Source organism: Aethalodelphis obliquidens, unplaced genomic scaffold (genome assembly GCF_003676395.1).
Source record: "Aethalodelphis obliquidens isolate GAN/ISIS:26980383/991018 unplaced genomic scaffold, ASM367639v1 scaffold4, whole genome shotgun sequence".
Lineage (NCBI taxonomy): Eukaryota > Metazoa > Chordata > Mammalia > Artiodactyla > Delphinidae > Aethalodelphis > Aethalodelphis obliquidens.
This window is the reverse complement of record NW_020837948.1, coordinates 11,990,234-12,008,115: the sequence shown is the minus strand read 5'-3', so window position 1 is coordinate 12,008,115 and position 17,882 is coordinate 11,990,234. Positions and strand designations below refer to the sequence as shown.

The following is a 17,882-nucleotide window of genomic DNA, read 5'->3' as shown; positions in this document are numbered from 1 at the left end:
TATCTAATAAATATTAAAAACATATCTAATGGGAGTAATTGAACATTTGAATCTTAAAATGAATCAGTAAGGTGACAAGTTTTCCACTAAATAACTTGACTTTGCTCCTATAGCCAATACTACATTAAAGTTAATGTAATAATGCAGTGTTTCAATGTTTGAAAATAACAAACATCAACAGACTTTAAAGACTCCCTTGCCAGCAAAATCTGTCATTTCTGCTAATAAAAACAAATCACAACAACTTCTGAATATACGTTTAAAGGTAAGTTTTGAAAGATACAAAAAATCTTGAGGAAATAGAGTTTAGTTACTAGTTAACTTTTACATTCTCATTTCTGAAGTTGCAAAATAACCACAGAAATATTTTACTTTAAGGAGAGGTTTTCAACCTAGGATAAGCTACAGTATCATCTCATTTGTGGGTTTGATCTCCTTTATATTTCCAGCTTCAACTAAGGGAGTCTGATGGTTTGCTTCATTTTTTTCTTCATAAGCAAATTCATGAAACCTCAGTGTGAGATTTATGGGTTTTAAAAACATTGTCATTAGGTAAATTAATAGACAAATGAAAGTAGTTCCCATAGTGATAACCGAGCAACCACCTCCACTGGCAGGAGTTTTGTTTGGTTGCTGATCTGTTGCATCTGCCATGTGTGAAATGATAGGAAGATCATTCAGGAAATTTAATATACCCACAGGAAGAAGCCAAATGTGTCAGCTTATTTTGGGAACCATTCTATCATGAGGATACATTTGTTCTCAGAGCAGCCTCAGAACACCTCCCTTTTATCAGACTGTGTCTTGATTAAAAGGACAGCTGATGTCTACTACATAGAGAATGGTTTTCTCTTGACAAATTGGTCTTATTGTCAATAAATATTTCATTGTTAAATATTTGTTTTTTGTCTGTTTTCAGCAGCACAGGTTGAAAGATGGCTCCTGGAAGGCTCGGCACAGTCATCTCATAAATTACCACTAGTAAATCCTTATAATAATGCATATGGCATTTTAATCTTATAAACAATATACTGCTGAAGAAGCAGACATGGGAATGTAACTGCTATTTCTTTACCTTTTTTATTTTTAAGTGTTAGACTTGCAGTATAGTTCACCAAAATTCATTTAGTAACTAAAATTTAGAAACCAATTTAGAAGCTATTGTGTTTTTATAAGAGCCTTTAGATGAAAGCAAATAATTGTATATTAATTGTAGTTAAAATTAAGAATGACAATTATTAATGCACTTCGTTATGTTTTTTATTCTCTTGAATTATTTTCTTTCCTTTACCTATAATTTCTACCCAATTTTGGGATTTACAGTTCATGTAACTTCTTTCACTAATGCAAATCAGAATGGCCAAAATAATCCTTTGCAAATGGTGAGTAACAAGTGTGATATATTGAAAGTGGTAAGGCAGCTCCATCTTACCAGTTTCTGGGACTGAAACTTTTAGATTCAGCAAGAATGTCACAAACTTTCTCATAGAATAATAAAATAATAATCAAAGTCTTACAAGGACAAGCAATAATTCACTTATTGAAGTGTGTCTGGTAGATTGTGAGCATTTTTCTCCCTGTGTGGTATAGGCTGGGTGTTCCTAATTAACACTAAGAACACTGACAAAATTGCTTGCCTTTTTGAGTTGCTCTATTTAAACTTTTTCCCTTATTTTTTACCGGCCATACATTAACCTGACCAAGGTCAAATTTATTCCTTAAAATTAAAATAATAAATAAAACATCCTCAATACTTTTTAGTTGTTTAAGCTTAACTGATTTTTGAATAATTTTCTTCTGTTGTCTAGGAAACACACAAATACTGTCCTGCGCTGAAATGGGCAGATTCTAAGAGGAATCGTTTCTCCACTGTGCTGATACTTCATGATGACGAATACTTCTAGAATGGCGAAACGTTCCCTGCATTGAATAAGTACATGTGGTGCTGCTTGTCTTTCCTACTTGTCATTTACTTTCAACTCACATTCATGTCAAGTTCCAAAGTGTTGTCTTCTTGGTGAAGGATAATGAAGATGTGACTTACAGTCATATTTAGACTCTGGTAATTGGAGTTGAGAACTCTTTCCTGCTACTCAGTGGCCTGATATAAGCCCTTTTGTAAGGAAAATGCGTGTACTTTTCTCATATCTCCATTCTCTCCTGTCCTTATCCCAATTCTGAATCTTCTGACCTCTCTTTCAGTGTTCTATGTACTTTGGGAAGGGTATAGAAACCTCTCAAAATCCTTGTGCATTGTACAAGTAACACACACACACACACACACACACACACACACACACACACACACACATACACACACCTTCAGTGCTCAGTAGTGCCTGGCACAGACTAAGTGTTCAATCAATTGAATGCAGTCAATACATGGTAGAAAGAATAAAGGAATAATAATGAACTACATTAAATAAAGGAATAATAATGAACTACATTAAATAATAATGAACTGCATTAAAGGAATAATAATGAACTACATTAAATAAAGGAATAATAATGAACTACATTAAATAATAATGAACTACATTAAATAAAGGAATAATAATGAACTACATTAAAATAATAATGAACTATACTGAAGGAAGATTTCAGTGAATTTTTGAGCTGATCAAGATGTTTTGTTTTGTTGCTGGTTCTATGACAGTAAAGATAAAGTTTCATCATTCTCAGGATAGAGAGATTAAAATGGATGTCTTTTCCAAAGTAAATAAACACATCATTAGACATAAAAATTTTAAAATATTTTCTAGTTTATAGCTACAAGATGATTGGTAATTTCACGAATGTTATAGGGTTAGTGAGTACAATGTATTTTAAGTAGAAATATTATATTCTGAAAATAAATGATATATAAACTACTACGTGGTTACTGTTTATTTACTACATAGTATTATCTAAAATAGTGCTTCTCAGATTATATTTCAGATAAAAATATTAAGTGTTCTTACCCTTTAACTTTTTGTTTCTCCTGCTGGTATATACCTCAATGAGAAAGAATAAAAACACAAAAATAGAGATATAATGACCTTAAGGATTGTAATAGTAAATTAATCTTACTGAATATTTTTCTAGTCTAGATAACATGAAAAAATATGTAAAGCACTTATATGGCAACATCCTGTATTTGTAAGATATAATCATTCTTATTTCTAATAAAATAATCAAATAAGAAATGCATATGTGAATTATATACAAATTATGTGCAAACATATGCCTGCATTGGCTAGTGTTAAAGCCTCCCAAATATATTTCATCCTTCCTCACTATGTAGTGGCCATGTGATCTGAATGACATTGATCCCATCCCCAGTCCTAAGGGTGGGTTCTCATGGATACTTTTCTGTTGCCATAGTAGTTGGTTTGAGGGTGGGTATATATTTAAGATTTGAGTCAATCAACATTTCCCCAGCCAAAGTGATTCAATTATTTAGGATCACCCAATTAAAACAAAACTTATGACTTTTGTTTTAAAGTTTTGGAAGGCAACTCTCTTTCTCTATCTCTAGCCATGAACAAAATCACCTGTAGTCACATTTACTACTGGCAGCCATTCTATGCCCACGAGGAAAGCAAGCCTTCAGAAGAAGCCAACACTGTCGATAGAAGAATGGTGAGATAGAAAGATACTATGTGCTGATACCATCACTGGTTAACCTTGAAGAACCTTTAATCACTGGACCTCCTACTCACATGAGCCAGCAAATTCCCTTATGAGTTAACTACTGTGCGTTGCCTTTCCTATTACTTGTAACTGAAAGTGTCCTTCACAATTAAATGTTCATCAAAACATGTTCATTCATTTGGCTGTGAGCCATGAAAAAAATCCTAGTGGGGAAGATGATTTTTCTGAGAAATGGCTTCTTAGGATTCTCTACTGTCACCTTGTTTGGTTTTACTTGTTTGAGTCTAGATTCTTTATTGGAAGTATAAAAAATCACTAAAGAGCTAAAAATATAATATTTAAATAAATTATATTTAATCTTACAGCTAACAAATCTATAAGAAATTTTAACAGCGACAAAATTAGAGTTATAAAGGACATAGTCTACAGAGCCTAGTGTAGCAAAGCATTAGGAGAAACATGAAGAATATTTAAAAATACTTTAAACTAAAAGAGAAATTTTTTGGTGAGTGTACCAATCTAACAAATATGTCTTGGAACCATTACTGTTTTTAACTATGTCTATCTCCAATATCTTACACTGTGATAGGAACATACATAATAATAAATGTTTTTAAATGAATGAATGATTTACTCTCAAGAAGTGAATAACCATAAATGAACAGTAGGTCAATCATAGAAGGAACACGAGTATGTCCTCAACAAGAGCACTGAATGTAAGCAAAAGAATGAATGAGGACTGTGCTGTAGGTTGAACAGTTGGGTTTCCTGGATAAAAATCAACAGTAATATGAAAAATATAAGTGCATGAATTAGACTTTGGTTCAAAGCAACAGAAACCAATGCTGGCAAAGAAAAGAAAAATGGAATTAATTGGCAGTATATTAGGGCTCATGAAATCAGCAGAGGTTGCAGTTAGGGTTGGTTAGGAATGGGCAGAAACCAAGGCCATTCCAGAGACTAAGGAGCAGGACTCATAACAGGGAAAATTCAGGTCAGGATGCAGCTATTGAAGGGAGGTGACAAGGTGGAAGTTGGTGGTGGCTTGAATGAAAGCCATTCCAGAGGATACTATGAATGGCTGGAGAAGACTGAAGAGAGGTGGAAAAATAAGCAAGTTTTTGGATGCATTTTTCTGTGAAGGGGAGCACACGAAGACATGAGGTCAGAGAGGTTTTCATGCTGCTACTCAGAATGTTTCTATGACAATGGGACTGAACCACTGGCTAGAGCACTCTTCCCTGCAAGGGTCCCTAGGCTGGTTTCTTCCCATCCTTCATGTTTCAGTTCTATGCTGTCACCTGCTCCTAGTTGTACATCTTTGTTTTATTCTCTTTACAGCACTCGTTTCTGTCTGAAATTACCTTCTGAATTTTTTATTGCCTCCACCAACTCAAGTATGAAGTTGCTAAGGGCAGCAACTTTGTCTTTCTTATTACCACTATATCACCAGCACCTAGAAAAATACCTGTCATGTAGCAGAACCTCAATAAATATTTGTGGAAAAATTAATGAGCAAATGGATAACTAGAACTTCAACTGCTTCTTTTATTCTTATATCACTTGTTTGAGATTCAAAGTCCCAGGATCCAGTTGGTGAATAGCCAAGTTCAGATGCTATGCAGTCCTTTGTCTGGTCAGGGTTTGTCCCTCCTTGGGTTCTATGGTGGGTGCTGAGTACATGAATTTACTGTCCCTCTAAAACCAAGTACAAGGGGACAGAGACAATTCCCACAGAGACATTAGGGCTATTTGGGATCTCCAAATGACAAATGCTCATGTAATACAGAATTGTAAGGAGGGAAAAGGAATATTTACTTCCTGCCATAAAAAAGCCGTAAATGAAAAGTTTACATTCCTGCTCATCAGCTAATTGCTTTCAATTTATTCCTGTTTCCTGACAAAAGACTTTAGCACCAAGGGGTAAGCAAGTCTCTCTGCTCACACAGATAAACATCCCTCTCCATTAAAACAGGCTGGAAGCCTGGAGATAATGAGACCCACTGTGCCAAGCAATCAGCAACACAGGGAAGAGGTCACAAAAATGACAAGAGAGCTGGCTAATTCTTGAGAGAAACAGAAGGAAAATCGTTGCGATCAGTTGAAAAATGTTTGGGTTGTTAAGGTTCATGGAATGAGCAATTCATGTACTTGTTTGTAAGATGTTACTGTGGTTTTTTTCTCACCTTCATGACCTCGTCTTGTCCTCCCATATAGCTCAGACACACCCTGACTCCCAGCCACAGGCACTGTCACCTTGTGTCCATTACAATGAAAACATAGCCAACTTCCCTAGGTCAACTCTGTGAAACGTGGTCATTTGTCTCCACAGGACGGTACCTCCACAGGAGGAATACCTATGAGGTACTTCTGTTTGCTTTCATTAATTTATTCTTTTTGGTGCTAGGGATCTCTTAAGTTAGAATACCCTTTGGGAAATCCAAGACTTTCTTCATTTGCTCTTTTTGCAATAGAACATTCATGGCTACTAGAATGACAACCTTGATGGAATGATGAACAGATCAGCTGAATTGATACTGAGAACAGGGACCGTATCAATTTTATTTATGCTTAGCACCATGCTTGGTACACAAGGGGTCTTCAATATTTATTGAAGAAGTGAATGTACAATTGAAAGTGAGTGGATGGATAAAAGCCAAAGGTCTATTTCCCAAGCACAAACTCTAAAAACCTCCACTGCAGCTTTGTCTTCTCTCCTCAGCCATTCTACTTCATTGTAAATCTACTATCTGTTCTGTCTTGCTCTCTCCTCATTATATGTTTCTTTTTCTACCTTCCTTTCTGGTCTTATCTTATTTCAGCTCTGACCTAAGTTTGATAAGGCACCCTGATAAGTATTAGGATGAGAGCACATAAAGTATGTATAATCCTTGAGTCCTCCTTATATGCATATATATGATTTCTGATTCTAAGAAAAGATGCACTTCTGACAGACCACAGGTAAGTTTTCAAATTGTGCATAGTAGTCTTTAAGAGCCCTGATGAGCTGATGAGCTCACAGTATTTTTTGTTTTTTTGAGTTTAAAATACTTTTAATGGTGGAAATGCCAATGATTTATATATATTTCTAGAAGTTTTGTTTTAACACCCCCTCTTTTCCTCTAGACTAGGGGAATTGGTAGTTTTTCTAAAAATTCAGCCCAACTTTTTTTTTTTTTTTTAGCTGAGAGAACATTTAATATTATATCGACCATAATTATTAAATGCAAAACAAGTTCAGATTTAAGAAATATAGTCAACAAACTGATAATACTTGTGTAACTAAGCAATGGGCTATTCTTCAACTGGTTTCTTTATTCTACCAATAGTAGGATTTTTCCTTTCAGGAAGAAGAGATCACTAAAATTCATGATGACTTTCAAATATTTGAATGTTTGGAACAATTGACTTTCAAATATTCCAAGACTGCACCGTCTCAGGATGGTATTTCCAAACCCGACGGCTTGCACTTATGAGCCTCATTCCCAGCATTAACTGCAATCTTACCATTCTCCTCCAATAAGATTACAATCTTACCACTGAAATAAATTTTTAATATCTTTTCACTTTTAGTCAATGACTCACATTTTTCTAAAATATTCAGCATTACTGTTTTTCCCACTATTTCTAAAAGTACATCTGATTCTGAACAAATAAAAGTATTTTGGATTAAAAAAAAGATGAATACTTTCACCAAAAAATAACTAAATTTTAGCATCCCTTTGGAAGCAAAATGACAGTCGAACTAATATCCAATATTTAACTTTATCTCAGGATTCTCAGTTCCTTAAAACACCTTGGAAAATGCTTTTAAAACAGAAGTCTTGCACTTATAACCAGATGCCAGCTACGGTCTCTTTGTCCCTTAATATTTAAGATGTCTTTTTGCATCCCTACAGAACAATGTCCTCTCAAAGATTGTGCTTCACATTCCCTGACTCTAGCATTTTCATGGTTTCTGCTGGCTCTGAGCTCCTGCTTTGCTAAATTAATTAAATTTAGGAATCATATTGTATTTCACTTGTGTTGTCCTGCTTATACCTTAGTGAAAGTCAGGACTTTAATTTCTTCCCTAACAGACAACTCACATAGTATTAGTTTGCATTAACTATTTTAGGGAAAAAAATGGAAATTAGAGTTAAATATTCTTTTTTTTAAATTTTTTTTCAACTTTTAAAAAACTTTATTAACCATATAAATGAGATTAACTGCAGGTTTCTTTAGACCCAATATCTAAAACCTTAGACAAAAACTCACTAATCCATATTATAACTGCTAACATCCCTCTTCCAATCAAGTGTGGTCACGGGAGTTGAGAGACATAAAACAATACAACTCCAAAATGAACTTAATGATTAGACATAAAATAAGCCAGTAATTAGAATAAGAATGGCTACCATGCAGAAAATCCAGAATATGTCTACTCTAACCTAATATTAATTGTAGTTAACTATCTGATTCATCCTTTTTTTTTTTTTGCGGTATGCGGGCCTCTCACTGTTGTGGCCTCTCCCCTTGCGGAGCACAGGCTCCAGACGCGCAGGCTCAGCGGCCATGGCTCGTGGGCCCAGACGCTCCGCGGCATGTGGGATCTTCCCGGACGGGGCCACGAACCCGCGTCCCCTGCATCGGCAGGCGGACTCTCAACCACTGCACCACCAGGGAAGCCCTGATTCATCCATTTTTAAAGAAAAATTCTATTTGTATTCCCACCAGTATTACCCACATCCTATATTTACTTTCCACTGTGGACTGACATACTAACATTAAATTACATTTAGACTCAGAAATGTTTATCACCTATCAATTTTTTCTTTTTTTTTTCAAACACACACTGTATTTTATTTTTACAAGAGATAAATAGACTGACACCAAGCATTGTAAATGGATGACCACAATGAAAGCAACAATGATTGCAATTACCAAACACGAAACACACTCATACTATGTCATAATATTGACATTCAGTCCAGTAATCCTCCACTATAACAGCGCCTTTACTTTGCAGTGAAAATTGATTTGTGTATTTTTGGCCTCTGAGTCCGTGTGGGTTTTTTTTTTTATTCAAACAGAAAGTCACAAAAATTATAATCACCCTCATCAGTTCACTCAGTCCCATGTAATTAATTTTTTTTTATCTTGATCTTTTGTTAGCACTTTTATGAATTCATCAGTTTTCCATTAGAGTTCTGAAAATGCTTATTCATTCGGTTCAGCAGTATAGTCAGTTACCAGAAACCTGTACTCGTCAGTCTTTTCCATGAATTCCTTGAAGATGAAACCCTTTTATAGGAACAACCAACTTTTAAAAATAAGATCATTTCAACGACTTTCATTAATAAGCACTTTCCTTTAACTTAATCACACAAGGATAGTATCATTTATTTCATTACTTAGCCTGTTCAGTCAAAAATTCTATAGACCAATATGTCTAAAAATAAATCTGCTAATTTCTTCACCATCTTCTTCTGAAATCCTTCCCTATAGTATTCATTTAAAGAGGAGTAATAGTGGAAAAGTCACTTTGTTTTCAAGGACTTTTTGAAAGCCTGTTTTTGTACCAGCCATATCTCCCCACCTCTTTTTGATCAGTGAGATGTAAGATAAGATTAATAAGCATTATAAATAATTAGTGCTTACACTGCCTTTCACCAGCCATTACTGAGATGACCTTCCTTTCATAAATTGTTATGAACCAACTGCATAGTGAACATCTGCACATTCCTCTAAAATGCACTAAAGTATAATCCACAGTGTGGGTTATTTTAGAAGACGGGCTAAGGAAATGGAACAGAATATTAAAGCTGGAAGGGCTGACAGAAACAACTCAAGTGAGTCTTTTATAAATTAAAAGAAAAATGAAGTCATAGAGAGGTAAGACGACTTTCTGAATTCCACACAGGCTGCCACCTAGATGCAAGGCTAATACCCCAATCTTTATCTTTCCACACCTACCTAGTTAGTGCTGATTTTTCCACCCAGAACACCAGCTGCTCAGTAGTTCATAACTTTACTCATAGGGTTGTTTTACCAAGGATCTGGGTGACTTAAAGTTCTATTGAAGAAGTAACTGCTAATTACACTCTTTAAATGATGTTTCAACTATTCCCACTCTTATTACTGCTATTTGGTCTATACGCTCCATCCCTAGAAACAAACTCTGTGATTAGAAAAATTTCTGTCCGACCATTTGTTTTGCGATGGGCTGTGTGATTAGGCTTGGGTAAGCCCAGGACATAAGGGATCAAAACCCAGGAGTGATTCTGATGTGTACACTGCAAAGGTCCTATATGTACTTCCTGCCAGAGCAGGAAGTGGAATGAACACAAGCTGACCTGGGTCTACAAATGCTTCCAGGGAGAGATGTAGCAACTGTCTGGGAGAAAGTGGTTGGGGACTTTCGAACAAACAATAAAGAAGAAGGAGCAGTGGCTGCAGATGAGCTGTGACAGTGAGCAGACCGCCAGCTAATCAGCACAATTTATCACTTCTGCAATCTTGGCTCAAGAAGGAAGCCTTCATTAGGATGTGGCCAGGTAAGATCTTCTGTCTGGGGTCTGTGGGTCCCAGAAAAGGAAGATTATCACAAGGAGAGGTGGTCTGCTGCGAAAACCACTGCTAGCCTGTAAACCAATCCATTTCTGTGAATGCACCCCTCTCAGACAGTGTGATTGTTTCCTTAGCACTGGCTCTGTATGTAAACATGTCATGGTTTGAGCACAAAACCACTGCTTCTGGCCCACTTTGAAAGTATTTTCCAGAAATGATGAATATGTAGTGAATTTTTATCTATACTCCTGCCTGGATCTGATTTGTGAGATGTTTTTAGAGGTTACTGTGGCTTTGTAATTGAAATTTTTTTCTCTGGGAAGTTAACTGTCCTTTCCACAGTCATTGTGGTTGCCTAGCAACAGGGGACAGCAGAGCAGTAACAGGGATTCTAAACCTCTAAGGAATGGGGATAGTCAATGTCTGTCCCATGGACAGGGTACCTCAGTGGGCCTGATTTGAGATGGGAGAATGTTATAGCAGGACATCTGTGGCCCCAGGGTATGAAACCCCAAAGAGAAGCAGGTGAGTTCCTAGCTCCTCCTGTTCCAAAAGAATTCATGGGAATTTATAGATAAAGTAGCCTTCACTCTGTGCTTCAAAGAAAACCTTTCCTTCATGTCTGAGGAAAACATCAGACAGACTTTCTCTCCTTTCCTGGAGAATGATCCCTTTCTTTGAACACTGATGTCTTCCCAGATCATAGGGCAGGGTCTGACATGCAGTAGGTGTCCAATAAATATTTGTTGAATGAATAAAATGTCCCTCACTTGCTCGTCTCAAAATCACATACTCACCCCAACCATTATACTCGTGTGGAAAGGGGGAGCTGAGCCAGCCCTTTTTCAGAACCACTGGAATGAAATATCAAGAAGAAACTAGGTCATTCCAACCATCCCCAAACAAAAACCCAAACCAACTCTGGCCACAAATATGGAAGTACAGTTCACCTTTATAATCAATCTATAGTTAATCACTAGGAAATTTGCATGTTGACAAAATATTCCTTTACGCTTAAAATGTGGAAATACCTTCCATTTAGAATTTTCTTTTAAGCCTTGAATGAGAGATGGCCTTGCCTTTTCTTTTTTTTTTTTTTTTTAGATGTTGGGGGTAGGGGTTATTAATTAATTAATTTATTTATTTTTGGCTGTGTTGGGTCCTCGTCTCTGTGCAAGGGCCTTCTCCAGTCGCGGCGAGTGGGGGCCACTCTTCATTGCAGTGCACGGGACTCTCACTGTCGCAGCCTCTCCCGTTGCGGAGCACAGGCTCCAGACGTGCAGGCTCAGCAGTTGTGGCTCACGGGCCCAGTCGCTCCGCGGCATGTGGGATCTTCCCAGACCAGGGCTCGAACCCGTGTCCCCTGCATTAGCAGGCAGACTCTCAACCACTGCGCCACCAGGGAAGCCCTGCCTTTTCTATAGAAAGAGCTGTATCCTAGAAAATGGTGTCCTTGTGATAGGTACACATGTAACCGTAGTTCTGCTTTGTTAAGATCTAAAATGTAATTTCATTACATGAAATGTGTGGGCCTTATTTTTATTTATTTTTAACCTTGTGTCTATGGTCCATAGATGATGTGGGAAACTCACAAATTCCTCCAAATTTTATGAGAAATGTTTCTATGTGCAAAGAAGCCTGTGACCCTCAAAAGAGTAACAATCTTTCCGAAGGAGGAAGTTTTTGGTGAACATAATGTTACCAAATAGAGGAAAAATGGCCTGTGATTAACAACTTTGAAACGAATAGCATAGTGTACCACCAGCAGGGAAGCCAAGTGGAAAGCATGACTTTGCTCTCACTGTAAATTATCATTGGTGTTTCTGTTCTCCTGGCATATGGAGCTGAGTGTTCTGTGCAAGCATAGAGCAGGGCTTTGATGAAGGAGACAGTGGAGGACCGTGATACCTTGGTTCACCTTTAGGAAGGTTCGATTCAGCTCCTTCAGTTCTAAGCAGCAACAAACTGGTCCCAAGTGTCTGTTTGCCTACCCTACTTTCTCTCCCCACTCCTCTTCTCATACCCTTGAGACAGACCTTCTCCATAGTTTATATAAACCAGATGGGAAATTGAGCCTATGTTGTCTAAGCCAGGGAGGGTTAGACCTTGGATGCAGTCAACCTAGGGAACAAAACAAAGCACTTTCCCAGGAAATCCTCTCCTAGAAAAACTGGATTCTCAATAGAACCAAACCAATTTTATTAAAATATTTATTAACATGGACTGATGACTGATTACTACTCCATCATATAAAACAGGGTAAAAAGTTGGGAGAACAGATATAAAGATATTTCACTTAAAGGAAGGAAATATTTATGTTCTCGTTGAATACTGAAAAAAAGAAAAAAGCAACTATAAGGCTTATATGTCATATGATTACCCTCTGCCGAAAGAAATTTAAAGATTTGTTTCAGCTTTTCTATGAACCCTGAAGAAAACACTGCAATAAAAACGTTTCATCAACACATTTGTTAATTCTAATTTGTTTTCTCTCAAGGCTAATAGGCTTTCTAAAGCTTTTGTTCCCTTAATTATGGTACAACATGACTTATACTGTGTATGCTGAGTTACTATGGTTACTCTGAGGCCATGACTTATGACCTTTAAATATTATTGTCAGGCAGCCAAAGCTCCTTCACTTTTAAACCAGTAGTTTTGTTTCAGGCATTATTAAAAGAAGGTAGCTACAAACAGTACTTTTTTCTTGCCTATTTGTGGCACATCTGAATATGCACATGTATTGTACTCAATTTTTTTTGGCTTGCCTTCATTCAGTGACCAAATATTAATTTCTTGACAAGGTATAGTCCTTGTTTTCTGGGAGGTGTCACTGAGAAACGCAAAAACATAGGTAGACAAATAATTGTACACATCATGAAATGTAATAGGAGCTATAAAAGACAGACATCCAAAAACTGCTTGTGGACACAGAGGCAAGAAATAGTTCTGACTAATAGGACCAAAGAGGCTTCAGGGGAGGCAGCCTTTGAGTCCTGGTGTGAAGAATAGGCAAGATTTTAACAAACAGAGATGACAGCATGAACATCCTGGTCAGAGGAAACACCTAAGAAAAGGATAAACACATTCCCTGAAACTAGGGGTAGTACATTTAGTGAAAATACCAGTTTTGTGAGTTACATTGATAGAAGACAAAATCAGTTAGAAGGTAAAAGGGCCCACTTATTAAGGTTGTTGTCTTGTTCGAAGCATTTGTTGTTTTGCCCAGCAACTGTAATGATCAAAAGTGTGTTTTCCATTTCATGATAAAGAGGTACTGTCAAGTAGAAAGCACCAAAGTACCAGGTTTTGCTGATCTAGGTATGATGCAAGAAAAGCAATTACATCTCTCAAAACCCCAGTGTGTCCTTCCACTAAGTGGGAATTTAATTAATTTTGTTCAAGAGTCACTGATTACTTTGTGAACATTTTAAATGGTTTCAATTTTTTTAAAGTAAGAGACTTGTACAGAAATGAGAATAAAATAATACACTCCTCAGGGAGAGAGTAGGATAGAAAATAATAAAAGTACCCCAGTGTTGTCAAGTAAGACTTATTGGTTGGTAACAGCAGAATGAGACTTACTAAGATTGGAGGCTTATTCATTCAACAAATATTTATTGACCATTCTAGCCCTCTTCAAGATGCTAAGGATAGGGTAACAAAAAAACAGCAGAAAAAAATTCCCTATCTTCAAGGAATTTATATTTTCTGTTGGGAGGCAACACAATAAATATAATAAACAAGCAAATTATATAATATGTTAGAAGGCGGTAAGTACTGCAGAGAAAAATGAAGCAAGGTGATTTGAAAGTATATAGGAGTGAGGAGTTCAATTTTAAATGAAGCACATGTGGTGGGCATGCTTGAGAAAGGGATATTTGAGCAAAGAAAAGAAGGAAGTGGGAAAGAGCCAGGTGGACAAGTGTGGAGGAAGTGTTCCAGGCAGAGGTGATGGAAGCACAGTGAGGACGCCAGTGTGACTCCAGTGTTTGGGAAGGGAAGAAGGGTATGGAATGGAGTCCTACGGTTGGTGGGAAGGCTGAATGGCAGAGAAATCTGTAGGACCTTGTAGGTCCTTCTATGGGCTTTGGCCTTTATTCTGAGTGAAATGGAATCCTTTATTGGATTTTTTAGCAGAGGAGTGAAATAATTTTTCTGTTTATTTATATTAATTAATTAATTAATTTTTGGCTGTGTTGGGTCCTTGTTGCTGCATGCGGGCTTTCTCTAGTTGCAGCGAGTGGGGGCTACTCTTCATTGTGGCACACGGTCTTCTCATTGTGGTGGCTTCTCTTATTGTGGGGCATGGGCTCTAGGCACAGGCTTCAGCAGTTGTGACTTGCAGGCTCTAGATCGCAGGCTCAGTAGCTGTGGTGCATAGTTGCTCCGCGGCATGTGGGAATCTTCCTGGACCAGGGCCTGAACCTGTGTCCCCTGCATTGGCAGGAGGATTCTTAACCACTGCGCCACCAGGGAAGTCCCATCATTTTTCTTATGGATGATGTATATTGAAAATAGAAGGTAGGGGGCAAAGATGCAACCAGAGAGAGCCATTTAGGAGGTTAATGCAACAGTCCAGGTAAGAGCTGGATGGTAGCTTGAGGCTTGAACCATTTCGTTAACAACGAAGGTGGTGAAAATCGGCTGGGTACTGGATATATTATGACGGCAGAGCCCAGAATTTCCTGTTGGATTGGATTTGGGTTCTGAGACAAAACGGAAGGTCAAGGTTTTAGCCTAAGCAACAGGAAGGATGATGTCATCATCAACCGAGATGGGGAAGACTGCAAGTAGAGCAGATTTGGAGTAGGAATCAGAAGTTAGGTTTTAGAAATGTTGAAAGTGAGATGTCCATTAGACATCCTGGTGGAGATGTCAGGAAGGCAACTGAAAGAATGCATCTGGAATTCAAGGCAGAAGTCTGCCCTGGAAATCTGTATTGGGGAGCGATCAGCATATTGATACTATTTAAATCCCTGAAGTTGGAGGAGTTCACCAAGGGAGCAAATGTGAGTAGAGAAGAGAGGAAGCCCTGGAGCATGCCAATGTTGAGGGTTCAGGAAGAGGAGAAAGAACCATCAAAGGAAACTGAGAACGAGCAGCAAGTGGGATGGGAAGGAAGCCTGGGGCCTTAGGATGTCCTGGGAGCCAAGTGAAGAAAGCATTTCAAGGAGGGGCTGTTGAACCATGTCAAAAGTTTTAAGATGAGTTGTGATACATGACCACTGGATACAGTAATGTGGAGCTCACTAGTGAATTCAATAAGTGCAGTTTCTGTGGAATGGTACTTGTGAGAGTCTGAATGGAGTGGCTTTAACAAAAAATAGGAAGAAGAATTAGAGACAGTGAGAATATAGTTTTGCTTTAATGGGGGTCAGAGTAATCAAGCAGAAACTAAAGGGTTAAGAGGGCTCAAGATGCAATAAATAACAGCATGTTGGTAAACCATTGGAAATGATCCAGGAGAGAGAGAAAGAGAAATTGATTGAGAAAAAGTGTAGAAGATAAAGAATTCCCTAAGTCTGCTGTTTCATAGGATATTCTTTCCTCTCTCTCCTTTTTTTTTTTTTTTTTTTTTTTTAGTTGAAATAAGATATTTTGCAGGTTTTCAGAACAGATTGTACTGTTTGGACTGCTTACTCTCAAGAGGACCTTTAAAGGCTATTTTATCTTCTTCAAGTAAAGTTTACATTCCCTAGTTCTGATTTCCTTTAGGAATGTTTAGAAAATGACATTGGGAGGAAATGCTTTAGAAAATATATCTTCAATGTTACAGCATAAAGACCTATTTGATGTGGGGTGTGTATGTGTGTGTATGAGTGTGTGCATGTCTGAAATAAAATTTAGGAATTCCGAACCCTTACTTTATTTCAGCACCACATCTGGAAGTTCAGAGTCAAATACACAACAAAGGAACAAAATATCGGTAAGAAACAAAGTTTGCATGAATTCCTTTTTTTAAAAAAGCATTAGTTAGTGAAACTGTAACTTCTTTAATGTTGATATTTTCCTAATATAGTTTCACTTTCACATTTTACTAGTAAACATTTTAAAAATAAAACATAGAATGTTCTTTTTCAAGTAGAAGTAGGTAAAGTGGCCAGAGTGCCAGCGAAGGGATGCTGCTGGGCAGGAGGGAAGTTGGTGTGGGGTGCCTGTCCCCATTTGTACTTGTGATCCCACACTGCTCTCTGTGGCCCTACACTATTGCAGCCATCCTGGGTTACATCAAAGTATTTGCCTGTATGTGAGGAAATTCTGGAATCAGACATGATATAGATTGGGTAACTCATCTTATTTGGTTTGTTTAGGCTTGGGTTTAAATCACAGTCTATTCCCGATATTCTCAGCTCATTCTCTTTCAAGTCATCCTGGGACAGCTGGGTCCTTTCTACAAAAGCCTCTAGTCCCTCTCGAGGCCTCAAGTGACAACAGGGTAGGTTGGTGAGAAGTGTTGAAGCTGGGTGATAGGTTCATGGAGGCTCTACTAGTTCTCTACTTTTATGTAAGTTTGAGAATTTCCCTTTAAAAAGAAAAAAGTAAGCCCTCTATATGCCCTCGATTCAGTTTTAGTAAGTATCCCCTAGTCTTCACCCACAGACATATCTGGAATAACTTTTTCAGCTTTAATGCAGAGGCAGTGTGGTATAGAAGAAAGACTGTAGGACTAGGAATTAGGCCCAAGTTTGCCACCTGCAAGCTGTGTGATGATACCCAAGTCATTTAAACTCTCTGAGCCTTGTTTTTCATTCATAGAGTGAGGATGAGACTTTAATAGTCTCTTCAGATAAGATGTTTGGGATGTGAAAATGGTTGTGAACATATCTACAAGTGTATAGGTATATAGCTGCTCAGAATCGATTCAATTCAACCAGGCTCCCCTGTGGACCACGGGACCTCACCTTTTGATTTCTCTATTTCTTTCTAGATTCAGCATTCTGCTTTTCTACTCTCATCCCACCCCCGCATCACCAGCTAAGAACATTTGATCTAGTGAGGTGCATATTCAGAATCTCACTTCCACACAATTATTTTTGTTCAAGGTTAACATCTCTTTTCTAAGAGTTCATTTAATCTGGCCCCAGACAGACTGGACATATATCTCAAACCAACAATAATTTTCAGGAAGAGCGTTTTTGGTGAAGAAGTATAAATCAAAGGGAAACAACTTAGATTAGTAGAATATAATTTTAATTAAAATTTTGTGTTCTAACTCTAGTGATAGTTTAGTATTATATTACTTTTTTGTCAGTGAGCTTTTGTTTTATATAGCGGATCTACTTACAATTCTGTTGGCCAAAGAAAGAGTGTCCCTCACTGGCACTATATGAAAACATGTTTTCTCTGGTTAGTTGGAACCCTTGAGCTAGTAGTTAAATTGGAGTTTTGGAAGAGGGAGACTTCAGCTCACCAATCTCGGTTTACTGCCTTTCCTCTAACAATGCTAATCAATTAGTGCCCTAGAGGTAACCCTCTCCCTGGCTGCCTAAGACACTGAAAAGGACAAGGTGCCAATTACTACATTTAGGATTTCTGCCTAGGGCTCCCAATTAGCTTCCTGGAGCCCAGAATCTATCTCCTTTCAATTTACATTTCACATAGGTGGGAGCCCTGGGGCTTCAAGTAACTTGTTCTGCTCTAGTTACTGAATTCTTACATTTCTAAAAGAATGCATTTAGCTCGAGGTAGAGGTTAGGATT

General features: G+C 37.6%; 1 protein-coding gene across 1 annotated transcript in view; it reads left to right on the top strand.

Moving 5' to 3' along the window:
- Window positions 1–10,645: 10,645 nt before the first annotated feature.
- CCDC192 (coiled-coil domain containing 192) overlaps window positions 10,646–17,882 on the top strand; it is a 196,510-nt gene continuing 189,273 nt past the window's right edge. Inside the window, exons 1-2 of the mRNA XM_027098734.1 lie at window positions 10,646–10,707; window positions 16,057–16,108. Coding sequence (XP_026954535.1) covers window positions 10,646–10,707; window positions 16,057–16,108 — 114 coding nt within the window. The remainder of the gene's footprint in view (window positions 10,708–16,056; window positions 16,109–17,882) is intronic.